Here is a 16,302-nt window from a genome sequence, read left to right on the forward strand (position 1 = left end):
GTCTCTGTCGCTTTTCTCTCTCTTTCTCTCTCTCCATCCTTTGCCCCACTGAAGGACACTCTCACCAAAAAAAAAAAACCTACAAAAAATACAAAGGAAAGCTGCTGGAGAGTCGTCTGTTGTGTTAAAGGATTCGCATTTGAATGATTTCGCGTACGCGCGTTTTAAATCGCCCGCCCTGCCGCGTGGGCGTTTCCAGTCGCGCGTGCGGTTTTCTAATTAATTCTTATGCAAATATCGCTCTCAGCCACACCCACGCCCCCGCACCCGACCCCTCTTGGGAGTCAGGGAATTCCTCGGAATCCGAATCTCGAATCCCGAAACCCGATGCTCCTGCCAAGCCAATGGAAATCGCATTAAAATTTCCCGCATAAATCGCGATGCTGCAAAACAAAGGGAAAACTCTTTTTCCTTCGTCTAGCCGGATAGTGGGCGGTGGGGGGGTGGGGGGAGGGGACATGTCAAACATGAAATTCAATTGTGTTTTTTACGTCTGTGGCTGTGTGTGTGTGTGTCCTGTGTAGCATATGCGACTCAGGGATTCCAGGATTTGGAGCGGGTTTTGGTGGGGGCCTCTCGTGCATTTGTGCAAAACTTTCACGTTGACATTTCCATAATAATTTTCTTTTCATTCTTTTCCCATTTCACTCTTTCACTTTGATTTTTTTGTCTTTTTTTTATTTTTTTTTGATTTTGATTTCTTTTTTCGGCCGCAAAAAGTTTGCATTGCTTTTGACGCACGACTGGCTACCGGAAGTGGGCGGATGAACGGAAGAGGCCCCACTCCCACTCCCACACCCACACCCTTCCTTGACCGTCCCCGTCGCCGAGGCCCCTTTTTGCTCTGCTTTTGCTCTGCGTCCAAGCTGCCTTTTTGCATATTGATGAGAGGCAGAGCCAGAGCCGTCCGTCCGTCAAAGGGGGACTGGGAGTGGGAGCGGGAGTGGGAGTGGGAGTGGCAGTGGGCGTGAGAATGGGTTATCTGGGGAAGAAAATGGAAAATCTGAAATCAAAAATCTAACTTGAGGGGAGCCCTCGAGTGATGCGCGGCCCACGCACCGTGTGTCAAAATTGAATGACAAAACTCATGTGTGTGTGCGGCGGGAGTGAGGCCCCTCCCCCTCCATTCAGAAACACTTTTTCGGAGCCGAGGCAGTGGCAGTGGCAGGGCCAGTGCCAGGCCCCCAAGCCACGAAAAATGCAAAGCAGCTCGGAAAACGTACGAGTATTCGAAACAGTTTGGGTCTCACGCAGCAACCGCCAAGTCCATCGCATCTTTCTGCCACGCCCATATGCTGTGGTGCGTGTGTCCTTAGGCCTGGATGTCGTCCTTAAAGCAGTTGAAAACTTTATACATTTTTCATGGCACAGACGGAAGAAAAGCTAAAATAAAAACCGGGCAAAACAGCAAAACGAAACCGGGAAAAAAGCGAAGCACACACACAGATTTGGGGAGCAAAAATTTCCATCGTTATGCGGTCGGTCGGTCGGTCGGTTGGTCGGTGCTTGACGGCGAAGATTTCCCAGGGAAATGCAATCTAATTGGCATTTGAACTGGGATTTGTCATGGCTCCCAAAAGAGCAGACAGAGAGAGAGAGACATTTGTTATTGTACGACAGTGGAAATATAACTAGTGTCGTGATTAAAGGCAGAGCAAGAGGAGATCCTTCCTAGGGAAACTCGAACCAGAACAAATTTCTATTGAAATGATATTTAATAAATAATCTTCGACCAAAGGCTGAGGGATAGAAAGAGGGTCTTAGAGACTGGAAATTGATGAAAATCGTCCATTAATTTAAGGTCAAAGTGAGCCCCCTCCACTCTCTACTTTCGGTATAATAATGTCCTTTTCATTTCAATTGAAATTAACTTTCAAGTTCGATTTGGCTATTTCAAAGATCTTAGATTTGTGTGCCCTTTGCATCCAAACCCCTCCCTCCAATGCCACCCCCCCACCCCATTGTCTGTGTCATGTGCTGTACTTAAAATGCTATTAACTCCGAGGAGAGAGAGAGAGAATTTCGAAGAAGAAACACACACAGCTAAATTATATTGAAACTTGTGCGGCTTTTTGGCTTTTCAGCCTCGCCGCCTAGCCGCCTTTTTTCGGGGTAATTTTGTCCTTTGGGGCCTGGGTGGGAGCTTTGGCTTTCCGCTTTTCGGAGGCGTCTACTTAAAAATACATTTACACTTTAATGACGGGGTCTGCCCCACAATGTGGCAGTGGCAGTGGCTGTGGCACAGCCAAAAACAAATCAAAAAGAAATTAAATGACCTTTTGCACATGGCAGACAATACTTTAAACTCAATGGGTGGCCTCGGGGGCAGGAGCAGCATAGACCAAGGGGGGGGGGGGCGAGTGGGGAGTCGGCAATAGGGGGTCAGGTTCGGGTCATTTCAATGTGTTTGACTGTCGCCGTTGTCGTTGTCGTTTGTCCCCTACGTGACGAGTGCTGCCAATACCCAGGAAAAAAAAGAAGAGAATCCAAAAAGGGAGCACAAAAATAGATGTAGAAGAGAGGAGAGAGAGAGAGTGAGAAAGCGGGCAGCACAAATGTAATAAAAGGCGGCATCAAAAGGCCAAAAACACACACAAAAGGCAACGTTGCCAATACAAATGGCAGATCCATGGTCCCTGGTCGTGGTCCTGGTCCTAGTCCTTCTCCTGTTCCGTGGGCTAATGTTGAACCCATTTCAAAGTCCTTCCACCCTTCCACCCTTCCACCCGTACAACCCTTGCCCCACTGTCCGTGTCCATGTCGATGTCGTGGTCCATGTGTCCGCCCCCCGTAAAAGAAAAAAAAAGAAGAAAACTTTTGTTATTCTTGTGTGCATTTCAATTCGCTTCTCCCTCGGACGGTCGGTCGCCCATTGACTGGGCCAATCACAATTCATATTTAATGCCAAGTTCGATTCCTTCTGCTCCTGCAGTGGCTTTCTGCCAGTGGCTGCCACCGACAAAGCTTCGACTTTCCTCGTGCCCCCCTGCAGTTGCCATTCAGCATTCAGGCGGCTTGCATTTTAATTTTCCTCTTTGTCGGACATGTCCATTGACATGGCTGGACGGGAATAGACGATGTGACAGTGTGGCCACAATGATCAGGAGAGAGGGGCAAGGAGTGTGGCCAGAGTGCATCCAGAGGCACTTTTAGAGTGTGACCAGGCATCTCTTGAAAGAACCTTCTTTCATTGTAGGAAACATTTTCCTCTCCCAAGTGGAAATACCAAACTAAAAACATATAAAATACCAAAAAATACCAGTTTTTGTAATGCCAAACAGATGTTCAATTGAAAATGCAACGACAGTCCGCATCCAATATATACTATATGCATGGGTTCTTCGCATTCTATGGTCACACTAAAAATTATACAGTATGGAAGGACACATAGAGAGTGAGGAGAAAATAGAAAAGGGGGAGGGAAAACTTATAAAATATCTGCAAGGAATACAAATTCGATTCATGAATAAATTTTATGTACAGCCTTTGGCTGCTTTCTATTTTATGGCATGTTGTTTTCCCACTCTTTTGGGTCGGCTTCGGGGGGGGGAAGCCAAGGATATCTGCATATCTCTTCTCGACTTTGGCATTGCTTTCGGTACGAAGTTGATGATTTACGAACAGACACCGACACACTCCCGTACGCCCGTACTCCAGATAATTACGCGATGGTCTAGACTTCAACAAAAAAGGGGGAAGCGGCTAAGCCGATGGAAAGTTTTTCTGTAAGCAGGAGCTGGCAGCTGGATGCTGGATGCCAACTGGCTTTGGAGTTGGTGTTGCCTGTTGGCACTGGGGCAACATAATCACAAGTTAATCCGCCATCCAAGGAGGAGCCGGAGCCGGAGCCAGGCCAGAACTCTGTTCGAATGGAGATAAGATACACAACTTTCCAGATACTTGCCAGAGAGGGGGCTCGCAAGTGTTTCTGCTTCTTCTGGCTTTAAAGTGTTTTATTTTCGTCCCCTACGACTCTGTCTAATGGGGTTTCCGCATTCCCTTTCGAGAGATATTTGCCCCACAGTGTGTACAGTCCAAGTCCCTGCCCAGCCCCTGGTCATCGATGGGGGTCTTTGTAAATGTTTGCAGCCCTAACAATGTTATTTACAGCAGCTGCCGCCAGGTGCGAGGCTTCGCCCCCAAAAGAAGGCAAAGAAGCGAAAGGCGAACGGGTCCTCCGGAAAGGACAAACAAAAAGCTACAAAAGGAAAAGAAAACGAAAGGAAAGGTAAAAAAAAAGCGGGAAACCAATTCGACGAAAGGTGTAAGGTGTTGGGCTGTTGATTCTCTCGCCCCCTTAACCCCTTGCCCTTCCGCCAGGAGGACGGGGCCATGCCCTGGCCCGACTGTGGCAAGAGTTACGCAAATTGCTGAGCTGGCGGCAAAGGCTGTAAAATTTTATTGAGCATACACGAAGCATGAAGCATTGTGGCACGGGGCACGGGGCACGGGGCATGGGGCACGGAGCACTGGGCGACGAGCCACGACAAATATGCGGTTAAGGGGAGGGAAATGAGGAGGAGGGTATGGTAGGCCGCATTACGGCCTTAATTTTCAAAAGAAGCTTTGATTTGCCATCACCCCCGAAGAAGAGGGCTGGGGCGGGGGCAAAGGGCGTTGCGATTTATTGTCAAGTATAAAATGTTATGGCCATGAAAGGAGTGGGACCACCTGCGGGACCAGTGGCTAAAACAGTTATTTGCACTTGCCCCCGATGTGCCGGCTACGTGCCGAATCAATTGAGTGACGGCTGCTACGGCTACGGCTACTGCTGCCACTGCCGCTGCGGTGCGGCGCGGTGCGGGGTGGCAGACAGCTGTAAAATGGGGCAGCCATAAAACGGGTGGCACTCGGCGGTAGTGGGTAGCCCGTACTGTAGTTACACATAAATCATTTAAGTCTACACCGCTCCGGTCTGCTCTGCGGCTCTCGTGACTCCTTCGAATCTATGCAAAATGTTTACTCAATGCGCGGCCTGGCCATAAAATTGTTGTAAATTCGTAGCAGGGGACGGGGGGACGGGGGGACTCGCACCTGCCACGCATGCCAAATGAACTGGAGAGATCTTCGAAGGCAGCAGCCTCCAGCCTCCAGCCCTGCCTCTCCGCCCCCGCAAATGATGCATATTTGATGCTTGTTTTACATATGCCAACAGCCATGCCATCCAGGGGACGACACATGCTCGCGAGAGCACAGAGACACAGAGAGGGAGAGAGCGGAAGGGTGGGGAAAATTTGTCACTGACAATTTTCATTAATTTAAAAAGCCAAATAAATTGTGCCAGCATTCAACCGCAAACACCCACAAGACACACAGGTATTTCGCTAGAAAGGAAAAGGGAAAAGGCAGGCTGAAGAGATACCCTTTCCGATGCAGCCTCTAGAATCTATGGTTGATCTATGAAGAAGTGGTTAAGGGGTAAGAAGATTGTATTCGTATTCATCGGTGGGCCCTGTGGGCGGAATAATGATACCCGCTTCTGGAAAAGGGTAAAACAAGCACACAATCACGCATCCCGCAGTAGCAGAACACGCACTTGCATATCATTAAAGAGTAGTTAGAGGAAAGGGAGCAAGACGAGGGAGTGAAAGAACGATGGTAACAGGGAAGGCTTAGAAGTGGGACCTGCCGAGGCACATTAGCTCTGAAACCACCTGCCCAACCGCCCACACAATCAGGTTTCCCCCAGCTCCCGGCGCCCACGAAGCCAACCCACGAAGAGCTGCGGTGGGTGTCGGAAAAAGTGTCAAAAATGCGTGGAAAATTCCGACGAACGAAACGAAAAGCGCCCCACAATAGCACGAATATTTGGCAGAATTTAAATATGCATGAAATCCCCATATATTTTGGTTGATTTACAAAAATGTGGACATTCCCGAACAATTCGCAGAAATAATGGTCGTGATTCCTGATGATTTCGTTTCGGTAGCGGCATAAAAGGGGCCAACATGCTGCTTTTCCTTGGAAAGCCAGTCTGCCAAGCAACTTCCATCGGTTTCCAGGACAGCACAGCCTTTGTATTGTGCTGGCATTTGATTCTAGCATAACTTTTTGAGTAGTTTTCCGTGGAAAAAGGCAAGCAAAGAGTGGCGCGTGGCGTGTGGCGCATGGGTGCTGGTGTGGGGAGGGGGGGGTATTTCGGGGTCAAAGAACTAATGAAATGAAAACTCATTAAGCAACAACTTTGTTGCGATTTGTTGTCGCTGTGACACGGTTACTGTTACTCCACCCAGCATCCGATGTCTGCCCCTGGGACTCCAGGGGAGCGACAGGACACAGAGGAGAACACTTCCTGGCAACACACACACACAGAAATGCCGAGTTGAAAAGTTAGCGGATCCTTTTTGCTAGCATTCATGCTAATAATTTGATGGCACAACGGCACCGAAACGAGGACGAGTCCTCGACATCTTTCGACACCCTTCTGCAGGGGCCATCGGTGCTCCAATTGCAGCAACAGCATCGTTATGGTATAAAAAGGCAGCCCCAGAAAAAACACACAGCAGCAGGAGCAGCAGGAGCAGCAGGAGCAGGAGCAGCAGTTGAAAGCCATTTCATGTTGATGTTGCGTTTTCATTACGCGCAATTTTGGCAGCCACGCCCCGCCCCCTGCTGCCGCCTGCTGCTGCCGGCTGTTCATTTTCTTTGATGCCGCAGCGCGAATTGAATTAAATTCTATTAAAAAAGTCACCCGAAAATAAACGAACACAAACACACAGACAGACAGACACACACACACACACACACACAGGAAGAGAGAGAGATAAAAGTATTTTTGAAATAAAATACATTTTCATCCGGAACTCAAACTGGAAAATGGAGAAATGGGGAAATGGGGAAATGGCGGCGGGGAGACACTCACCTGCAAATTGGGCGGACAATGATCCAATAGCTCCAGCATATGTTTGATATTCTGCGCATCCTGTATCACAAAATTCAATTCCATATCGAATTCGCCGCCGACCAACTGGAAAAAAAACGATACAAAGGAAGGAAAAACATGAGGAAAAACTGTATGCAGATACGCCAGGAAAGTGTTGCTGCAACTGTTTCAACAATTAGTGACACACCAAAATATCAATTTAAACAATTTTAATATAATAATGTTTTCATGCCTTTTCATCTCTCGACTGGAAAAAGTGCCAAAAAACGTTTTCTGTACAGCAGATTTGTAATTGCCAAAGTTTTGAATTGAAAATGAATCACATTTTCAGCTCAAAGCGGGGGGGAACGCTGTAGGCCGCGGCATAGGCCGCAGCTCTACCATTATAGCCGGCACTCAGTCAGTATATAAACGAAATTACTTATGCAATTAATACAATGTATTATGATAATATATAATAACCGATCGAACCGTTTGGGACTCCTTTTTATATTTTAGAATTTATCTACTTCCATTTTTCGATACATTTTGAAATGCACTTGAGAAATGCCAGAAATCCGTGCACAAAATCTGGTAGCTCTTATAGAGAGAGCTGAGAGCTAGGCGTCAAACAGGACGAACAGACGAACAGACAGACATGGCTCTATCGACTCGGCTCTTGATGCTGATCAAGAATATGTATACTTTATGGGAAACACTTCTTTCTGGGTGTTACACACATCCACTCTCTCCACAAATCGGGTACAAAAGAGTTCAAAGTCAAGGGTTGGGTGTGGGGAGGGCTTAAGCCGACTTAAGCTGTGCAACGTTTCTCTCTCATCGTTCCAGCTGCCATTTAAGTCAATACAAAAGCTAGGAATTCTTATAATTCTGAGAAAAAATAGATTCCTCTCGTTTTTCTTCCCAGATGTAAACCTATGGAAATCTGCGCCAGTTTTCATTAAGAAGAAGCTAAAGAAGCTGTTCAACGTTTATTTCCCATCGTTCAAAGTGCCATTAACGCAAATTTTACTCGACAAAAGCTTAAGAATTGTGAAAATAATGTATTTAGTGATGAAATTGTTTGGTTTTTCTCCAGTAACCAGAATATCAGCTCTTCAGATGCAATAAATATGGAAATGTGCGCTAGTTTAAAAAAAAAAACGTTTCATTCCCATCGTTCCAAGTGCCATCGAAGCTAATGTGGCTCGACAAAAACGTTTGGACGCTGCAGAATTGTGGGAAAAATTTCGATTTCGATATAAAATTGATTGGTGTTTCTCCTGTGTTCAACTTAAAATCTGTTTGATGGGTAATCATCTGATTTTCATGGCTCTATTTATGGAGAACGGTTTCCATTACCCTCTCTGAAGCCTCCCCTTAGCAGCGAAGTGTTTGCTTACAGCCCCAGGGATGGTAGAATGGGAATCGGAATGGCGGATGGTGGATGGTGGAGTGTGGATGGGAGAAGGGATTATCATTTAGCGAACCATTTGCTTGCATCAAGGATGTTTTGGGTAAAACCATCTCGCCATCTCCCCATCTCCCCATCTCTCTCCCTACTCCCACTCTCTTTCTGGCACTCATTCTGTTTAGTTTTTCGTGGGCTTAGCCTAAGTACAGACGGAGTGTGTTAACTGCTTGAGCGTGTCCTAGACACATCCTTGTGGCAGAGAGCAATCAGAGCGCCCTTTCAGCAGCGCCAACAATAACAATCGACAGTCGAGAGAGGGTGGGCTGCTGGCTGCTGGCTGGTGGCTGGTGGCATGTGGCATGGGTGGTTGAGCCTGAGTCACGTCACAAAGCGGCGGCAGCGAAGGCGACTGCGATGGCGGCAAAAAAAGGTTCTAACTTAATTATGCCAGGCGCCAACGAAATCTACTTGCCGCCACACCACACACCCTGCACACCCTGAAGGACATTTTCATGGCCACGCCCCACTCGATGGGCTGTCAATAGATATTTTGTCTGTCGAAAAATGGTTCTACTTTTCTGGCGAATGCTTTTTGCGCGCTTTAATAAAATCAGCAAAATAAATTCAATAAATTGATTAGAGAGGAAACAGAGATCCAGAGAGAGAGAGAAGGAGATGTATCTCCCTCTCTCCCTCTCTCTCTCTCAATCTCAGTCGCAGAAGTGTTACAAGTGTCTCTCTTTTACGCTCATAGAAAAATCCCCAACTGTATTTATGTCTATTTTTGTTTGTTTTTCCCGCTTTTCTTTTTCCTTTCCTTTTTTTTTTCTGCGTAAGGAGTTTTCCCTTTTGTCATGGGGGCACGGCGTCCGCCAGCTTGGCGCCTGGCCTCCACTGGAGACGTCTCACGCTCTCCCTCTCCCTCGCTCTCTATCTCTCTCTCTCTCTGTGCTCCACTACTCTCTGTTGTGTGAGTGCACTTGAGCTTGTTTATAATTATGTGGCAGAGGTTTTCCGGCTGCTCCCCTTGGCCACCTGATCCCTTTCTGTGGCTTACGGCCACGGCCACGGCCAGAGGCAATGCGATTTGCCTTATCACCTGGCAACAAAAATCATTGCCAGATGGAAAAGCTGCAGAAGTGCCAGCAATATGGCCAACAATCCCTGCTGTGGGGGGCGAGGCGAGCGAAATCAAAGCCCAAGAACACTTCTCACCCCTGCGTCATCCGATGGCAATGAAAACAAGCAAAGGATCTCTAAGCCTCTCGGATTAGGGAGCAATTTATAATGCCCCCAAAACGTGGGGGCAGCGGCAGAGACATTTCAGAGCAGCCTCACCATTTTCAGCCTTCAGAATGAGCTCAAGAGATGTTCCTTGAAGTAGGAAAAAGACTATTCCCTTTGAAACTTTTTAAAATCATTTTTCAAACATTTCAAAAGAATTTAAATCGAGGATTCATCGACACCAGGTGGCTCGAAGTACATGGAGAATGAGAAAACAAGTTTTAATCATTTTCGTAGCAGGGTTCAAGGGGCATTGATATCGATTTGTCATGGCAAACATTTAATAATGCATAACCGATTCGTAACCGTTTCATAGCCGCCTATATCTGAGGGATCTTCCCCATTGGCCTCTTCCTCCACGTCCTACTTTCTAGATGGAAAGATTTGACCATTTTCCGAGCCGAAAACTGTAATATAGCTGCAGCATGGTACGCTTTTGTCCTTCTCTGTCCTACGTCTCTTGTGTACCGAAGTATTTTCAGAGCTACGAAAGTGCCAGGCTGCGAACCAATTCCCAGGGACTCCCGGGAAAACTAACGAATTCCGATTATGTATGGACCCAAGGATGGCGAGCAAAACTTCCAGGCAGGCGAAAGCGGAGTCCATAATAATCAGAATCCAGCGAAAGGCAGGTACTACGAGGGGAGAATGCTCATTCATATTTAAATTAAACTTTGTGGAAAGTTTTGTCGTGGTGGTGGCTCTGGCTGCCATCCATCCCTCCATCCCTCCACCATCGCTGCCCCCAATTAGGGCAGGCGTGGCCGCCCATGCCACACCGTGCTGCGGCAGTTCTTAGTACAAGCATTTTAAACGCCGCTTAATTATATTCGTCGCTTGTTCTGATCCGCTGAAAAGCCTCCTACATTCCCCTGGGAGCCGTCGCTGCTTCGCACCTTTTTTCTAGAACATTTAGTCAATTTTGAAGTTCATTTCGAAAAAGTTTTTCTTTTATATTTCTTTGGTGGCGCTTCGCTTTTTCTCGCATTTTCTGGCTTTTTGCTCGCTTTTCTTGCTGCTTCAGAGTTTCTACGTTTCATTTGTGCTGTGGAAACTCTGGCATTGACGTGTCGCCTGCTTGTCACCTTGTTATCCCCACCGCACCCATCGCACCACCTGCCCCTGCCACTCCATGGCGCTTATTTAAAGTAAATTGAATTTCTATTTTATTTAAAATGCGCATTGAGACGCACTAAAAGTTCCTCAAGTGGCAGCGTTTTGTGGGTCCCCCGAGAGGCGGGCGGGAGTCGGGAAGTGTGCGAGTGGGCGGGGAGTGGGCTGAGAGAGAGAGAGAAAGACTTTTCACACGTCTTTGTCTTTCTGTTCTAATTGTTTTCGTTCATTCTTTTTGCATCTATAGCTTGAAACTTGATCTGCGTCAAAAGCCAGGTGTTCAAAGAGCCAAAATGACAGATTTCGTTTCGTTCCGCGTGTAACAAAGATCCGATGACAAAGTGTTTCTGCAATCCACTCAGAGGGGACCCCGCTATATGCTCATCTGCCAAAGGAATTTAAATATAATGAATTATCGATTTAGGGAATACATTTGAGGCCAAGCGTTTGTCACACTTGATTCATTAGCAAATGAAGCAATGAAATGGTCCTCTCTCCTCTCTTTTGGCCTCTGATAACCTGCATTCCCTCTACATTTCCACATTTCCGTATTCCAATCGCCTTTTCCGTTTCCCCATAGAGCTGTGATTACGCCTATGCCTATCTCTGGTGAGAGGAGATTCACAGCAATTGAGTGAATGGTGAATGGCTAAACCCCAGACCCCCCCCCCCCCCCCAAACGAGGCCTTTATCATCACTCCAAAAAAAGAACAACAAAAATTTAGGGAATACTCTTAAGGGGAAGCGGCAAGAGCCTAGGCCCAGCATTTACCCCCGGATTCCCCTCGACTTTGTGCCGAATTTTCTGGCTTTCGCATCTCCCACTCCGCCCGACACCATGCAACGATGGCATGGAGCCGTGGAGCCGTGGAGCTGCCGTTGCCTGCCGCTCTGTCATTAGGGAATATTCGCAGTTTTCTCGTGGTTAAGCTTTTAAAACAGTTTTGAAAAGTACACAGGCTCGTGGGTTGCCTCATCCCCGAGTCCCTGCCCTGCCCCCACCCCCCCCCCCCCCCACTCCTTTTTCTGCTCCTTCTTATCATACGTAAAAATTGTTGCCACAGTTTCTGTTCGGCTCTGCTTCTCTTTTTCTTTTTTTCTTTTGGTTACTTTTTAGTTTCGGTTTTGGGTTTTGGGTTTCGTTTCTTGGCTTCTTCTTGCATGTGTGTGTGTGTGTGTGTGTGTGTTTTACTTTTTCTTGGCCAAGAGAAGAAATAAAAGAATTGCTCGTTGGGGAAATTTTCTTGCTCAAGTTTTTATTGTTTTACTTTTCTTTCTGTTGTGTTGTGTTTTTTTTTTTGGCACCTCTTCGGGGGCTTCCTTTGGCGCATAGGCAGCCAAAAGGAACTTGGGAGATTACTTTTGATTGTTCTATTTGAATATTTTAAAGCTGCCACTGGCATTGCGGCTCCGGCTATTGCCTGATGGTCTCATTAGGCTGCGGGTCGGGTCGGATCAGGGCTCCCTTTGGTCGAGAAATTATTGATGGATCCACACACACACACACAGGGAGGGGGCTGCTCCTGCCACTCCCATCATCATTTATCATCACGAACAATTGCCCTTGGCTTAAATATTCGCCTATAATTATTGCTCTTCTGCCTGCCCCCGACTCTCTTTCGCTTTCTGTCTTGTGTCCTGTTTTGTTCTGTCAGATTGATGAAAGGATTCCCTGCCACACACACACACACACACACACACACACACATTACTGACAGACATCAATCAGAGATGCTTTTGGGCACAAAAAGGAAAGGCGATGGCAAGGCAACAACAAACAGGGGAAAAACAATAAACAAAGAACGAGAGACATGTATAGATTCCCACCAGCCCTCCCTTGCCCCCTCCCTCTTGAAATTCGACATTTTTTTTCTCTCTCTCTCTCTCTCCTGTCTTTAATCTATTCTATCTGAAAGCTCTGAAGCTTTGCTCGGCTATCCTTATCAATATGCAAAAGTTCTACTCCAGCACAAGCCAAGGAGATGGGCGTGGGGGCGTGGCGGCTTGGCGGCGTGGGGCATGTGGCAAGCTACGAAACTTTTGGCTAGGCAGAGGCTGATTGAGTACATAGTCGAGGCGGGGCAGTGGAGGGGCAGGGGGCTGTTCTGCCACGGGAAAATTGTTAAGCATAGACATTAAAATAAATTTATGCCATAAAAATCCACACTCACACACACACACACACACAGAAAGAGAGAGCGAGATGGGGTAGGGGGTTGGGGGGGGGGGCGTTGACTGAACACGGAAAATGCCTGAAAATTGTTTATCGCCTGGAAAAAGTTTTCAGTTTTCGCCTTTTGCTTCCCTTCCCTGCCATGCCCTGCCCTACCCTGCCCTACCCTTCCCCCTCGAAAACACTCTTCTGGTGTTTGTTTTTCCTATTTTTCCATTGCATACTTTTCACTGCATGTGTGTGTGTGTGTGTGTGTGTGTGTGCATCTGTGTGAGTTTTTGAGTTAATCGAAAAAGTTAATCATCGAAAGTTTTGGGGTGCCACACAAAAGCTGCTCGGTCATTGCAAAATTTATTTCACAGAAACACAGAAAAACAGGAAAAAATAAATGTGGAAAATCCAACTTAAATTGGAAATTAGAAATCAAATGTAAAGTCACATTAGAAATTTCCACAAATGAGAAATACTTTTGATTTATAGTTTTTTTCTCCGTCCCGAGGGTATTACTCCGATATCAGCAATTAATTCTGGAGTTCATGTTCTCAATACACGGCCCACTGTACCGAAACATAACTACCTGTACAATGTATATTTTACATAAATTAAACATCAAATATCCAAGCATCCAAGCTGCTTGGGCTCTCTTTTTCCCTATTTATCGCCTGTGCCTTCGGTTCTGCTTGATCTAGCCTTCATCCTCTTTAAACCCTGATAATCTTCAACTAAATTTAATCGATTTAAACGGCCGCTAATACCACACTTCGAAACAGCCAATAAAAGGAATTCTACAAAAATATTTAAAATATTAAAACAGTTTTTCCACTCAACAAAGCCACCAAAAGGCCTCTCTTTGGATCATTATTGCAGTGGAAATACCATAACAATTTCCTGAAAATAGCTCTTATGTTGTGTGCTCTTTGAGAAGTGCACGCGTCATGCAGTAGCACTCCACGGTCGCTGGAAGAGTGTCCTCCAATAAACCCAGAAGAATGCTACAGAGTGCTATCCGCATTGGCCTACATTTGGGATTTATTCGAGCTGGGAGTCTTACAATTATTTCGTCTTACTTGATTGGACACCCAATCAACGTCCCCAATAAACGACCCCACACAGATTTCCCCCCGACACCCCGGCACCCAACGACACCGCGTCGGCGGAAGTTTTGTGACTGGCAAACATTTTGCGGGGCGAGAAATTGCATTGCATATTATTTGCTGATTGATTGAGTGATTGATTACGAGGCGAGGCATCTTCCAGAGCACTCCCCCATGGCCCATGCGATGCCTCTGGGAGGAGGCATCACCATCATCATCACCATCATCATCATCATCGTAATCATCATCACGTGCCCGTAGATACTTGTCGTGTATTTTATAGGCCGCCCTTCCCATTGAAAGCTTTACAAATTGTCATTTGAGCCAGGGCGGAAAGGAAGAGCATCGGAGCAGCATCGGGGGGGAGCAGCGCTGAGAGTTATTAAGTGCCAAATGACAGTCCTCCGTTCGTCCTTTGACATTGACTTGACTGCTCTTCCGCCCGCCGGGCCGCCCACCTCCCTCGGCGGCCATTAGTTTGTCATTGTCTGCGACATCCTCGACTTTGAACGTCAATAATTGAGCGTAAAATATGATTTTAGAAAAAAGAAGAAGAAAAACACTGCCAGAGAAAGGCAAAGAAAACCAGCCCCTCCCGCCCTTCGGTGGGTGGCAAAAGGGGGTGGGTGGGTGTGTGAGCTGGAGAGAACCTCCTGCACTTGTCTTGATTGCTGTCTGGGATAATAATGGTTGGAAAGGAAAAAAAAATGTTCTTTCCGGAAAAACCTGTTCATTTTCACCACCCCATCCCCCAGCCACCAGCCACCAGCCTCCATTTTTCGAACGCCAGCCGCAGAGTTCAATTTGGGAAATGTGCAAGGGGGCGGTGCGGGTGGTCGGGGGCTGCTTGACTGCGCTTTTCAATCTCCACAAAAGGGCAACACAGCAAAAGAGAGTGGGAGTGGGAGAGACGCATTACTCCCGAGCAAAAGCCAAGAAGAAACAACAAAATGAAAAATTAAGAAATAATAATAAAAGTAATGGAAAAGCAGGCAGAAGCCGCCGCGAGAACGAGCAGCAGCCAGTGGCTGCATTTGTCTGCCCCGACGTATTGTTGCCACACCGATTGCGACCGCAATTCATCAGGATGTGGTCCGCAGGAGCGGCAGCGGCAGCGGGAGCGATGTGATTGGATTGGAACAAATTAGATGACGGGATATTAATCTGGCATTCGGCCACGGAGAAGGATTATTGATGAACGGCTTAGGGCTTGCCCCTGCCGTGAGTTTCTATTGGCTTTTTATTGTTTTTTATCGATTGAGAAAAGATTTGGCTGTGGCTGTGGCTCCAGGCCTGCGATATGGCAATGCCCAAGGCAATGCGTTAAAGTGCTTCCTGCCCATGGATTCACTCGAGATTTGATGAGCCAGAGAGCCTTAAGACTGGCCATGGTCTAGCTTGACTTTGGCCATGTTCCTCTTGCTTTTTGCTGTTTCTGACTGTCTTTTCTCCTGGGCTGCTGTATCTTTGGCATTCAGTGGCAGCTGCAGCTCTACTGCATCCACTCATGCATTTTTCACAGCGTTTTCCTCGGGTCTCTTTCGTTTTTTGCCTTCGCTGCCAGACTCTCGAAAAATGTTGCCACGTTTTGTTGCACAAACAAACACGGACAAAGGGGAAAACGGAAAACGGAATAGTATCGTCGCGCGCCACTCTACCAGAGTGTGGCGAGCACTTTGCGACTTCCTTCTTGCCGCAGAGTGGCGGCGGAGTGCAGGGGGCGGGGTTGGGGGGCGGCAGCGTTGGCTGCCACTTCGTTTTGGCACAGGTAAAGACAAAAGAAATGAAAGGAATATTTTCTCTCTCTCTCTGTCTCCCATTTGTGGAAAAGCCAACGGCCTGGGAACACCGCCATCTTCCTGCAAGTCAACATTTTCTAGTTTTTTCCCCACTTATTTTTTTTTTCGCAAAAATTAGACAAAATTAGCAAAGAGAAAAATTAAAAAAAAGCGTCGCTTTCCCGAAGGAGACAAAACTCTTGAAGAGCCAAAAACCCACAGAAGGAGGGAGCACTGAGGCGGAGGGGCGGTGGGGCTCCTGCCACTGCCACTTTGCTTAATTAAACGCGCCCGTCTCGTTGTGGTGCAGGTGGATGGTGGGGGGAGAGGGGGAGAGATTGAAAACTGTGCCAAGTGGCGGCTCCAGTCGACACTTCATCCCCCCCCCCCCCCACACACACACACACACACACACAAAGTTGTGGCAATTTTTAATTTAAATAATTAAAGAAAATGGTGCTTAGAAAGAGCCCTAGAAGTAGATGGGGATGGAGAGGGGGATGGGGTTGCAGATGCAGGGCTTCCTTTGGCTTCCGCCTTCCACCTTCCACCTTATCCTTCGACCCGTTTCTGCAACACTTTAC

The 16,302-nt window shown here is 47.1% G+C and overlaps 1 protein-coding gene across 17 annotated transcripts in view; it reads right to left on the reverse strand.

Moving 5' to 3' along the window:
- LOC108151182 (neurobeachin) overlaps positions 1-16,302 on the reverse strand; it is a 188,519-nt gene that overhangs the window by 44,904 nt on the left and 127,313 nt on the right. For all 17 annotated transcript variants that reach the window (XM_033386968.1, XM_017279627.2, XM_017279629.2 and 14 more), the window contains one exon: positions 6,863-6,967. In XM_033386968.1, coding sequence (XP_033242859.1) covers positions 6,863-6,967 — 105 coding nt within the window. The remainder of the gene's footprint in view (positions 1-6,862; positions 6,968-16,302) is intronic.

Source organism: Drosophila miranda, chromosome XR (assembly GCF_003369915.1).
Source record: "Drosophila miranda strain MSH22 chromosome XR, D.miranda_PacBio2.1, whole genome shotgun sequence".
NCBI lineage: Eukaryota > Metazoa > Arthropoda > Insecta > Diptera > Drosophilidae > Drosophila > Drosophila miranda.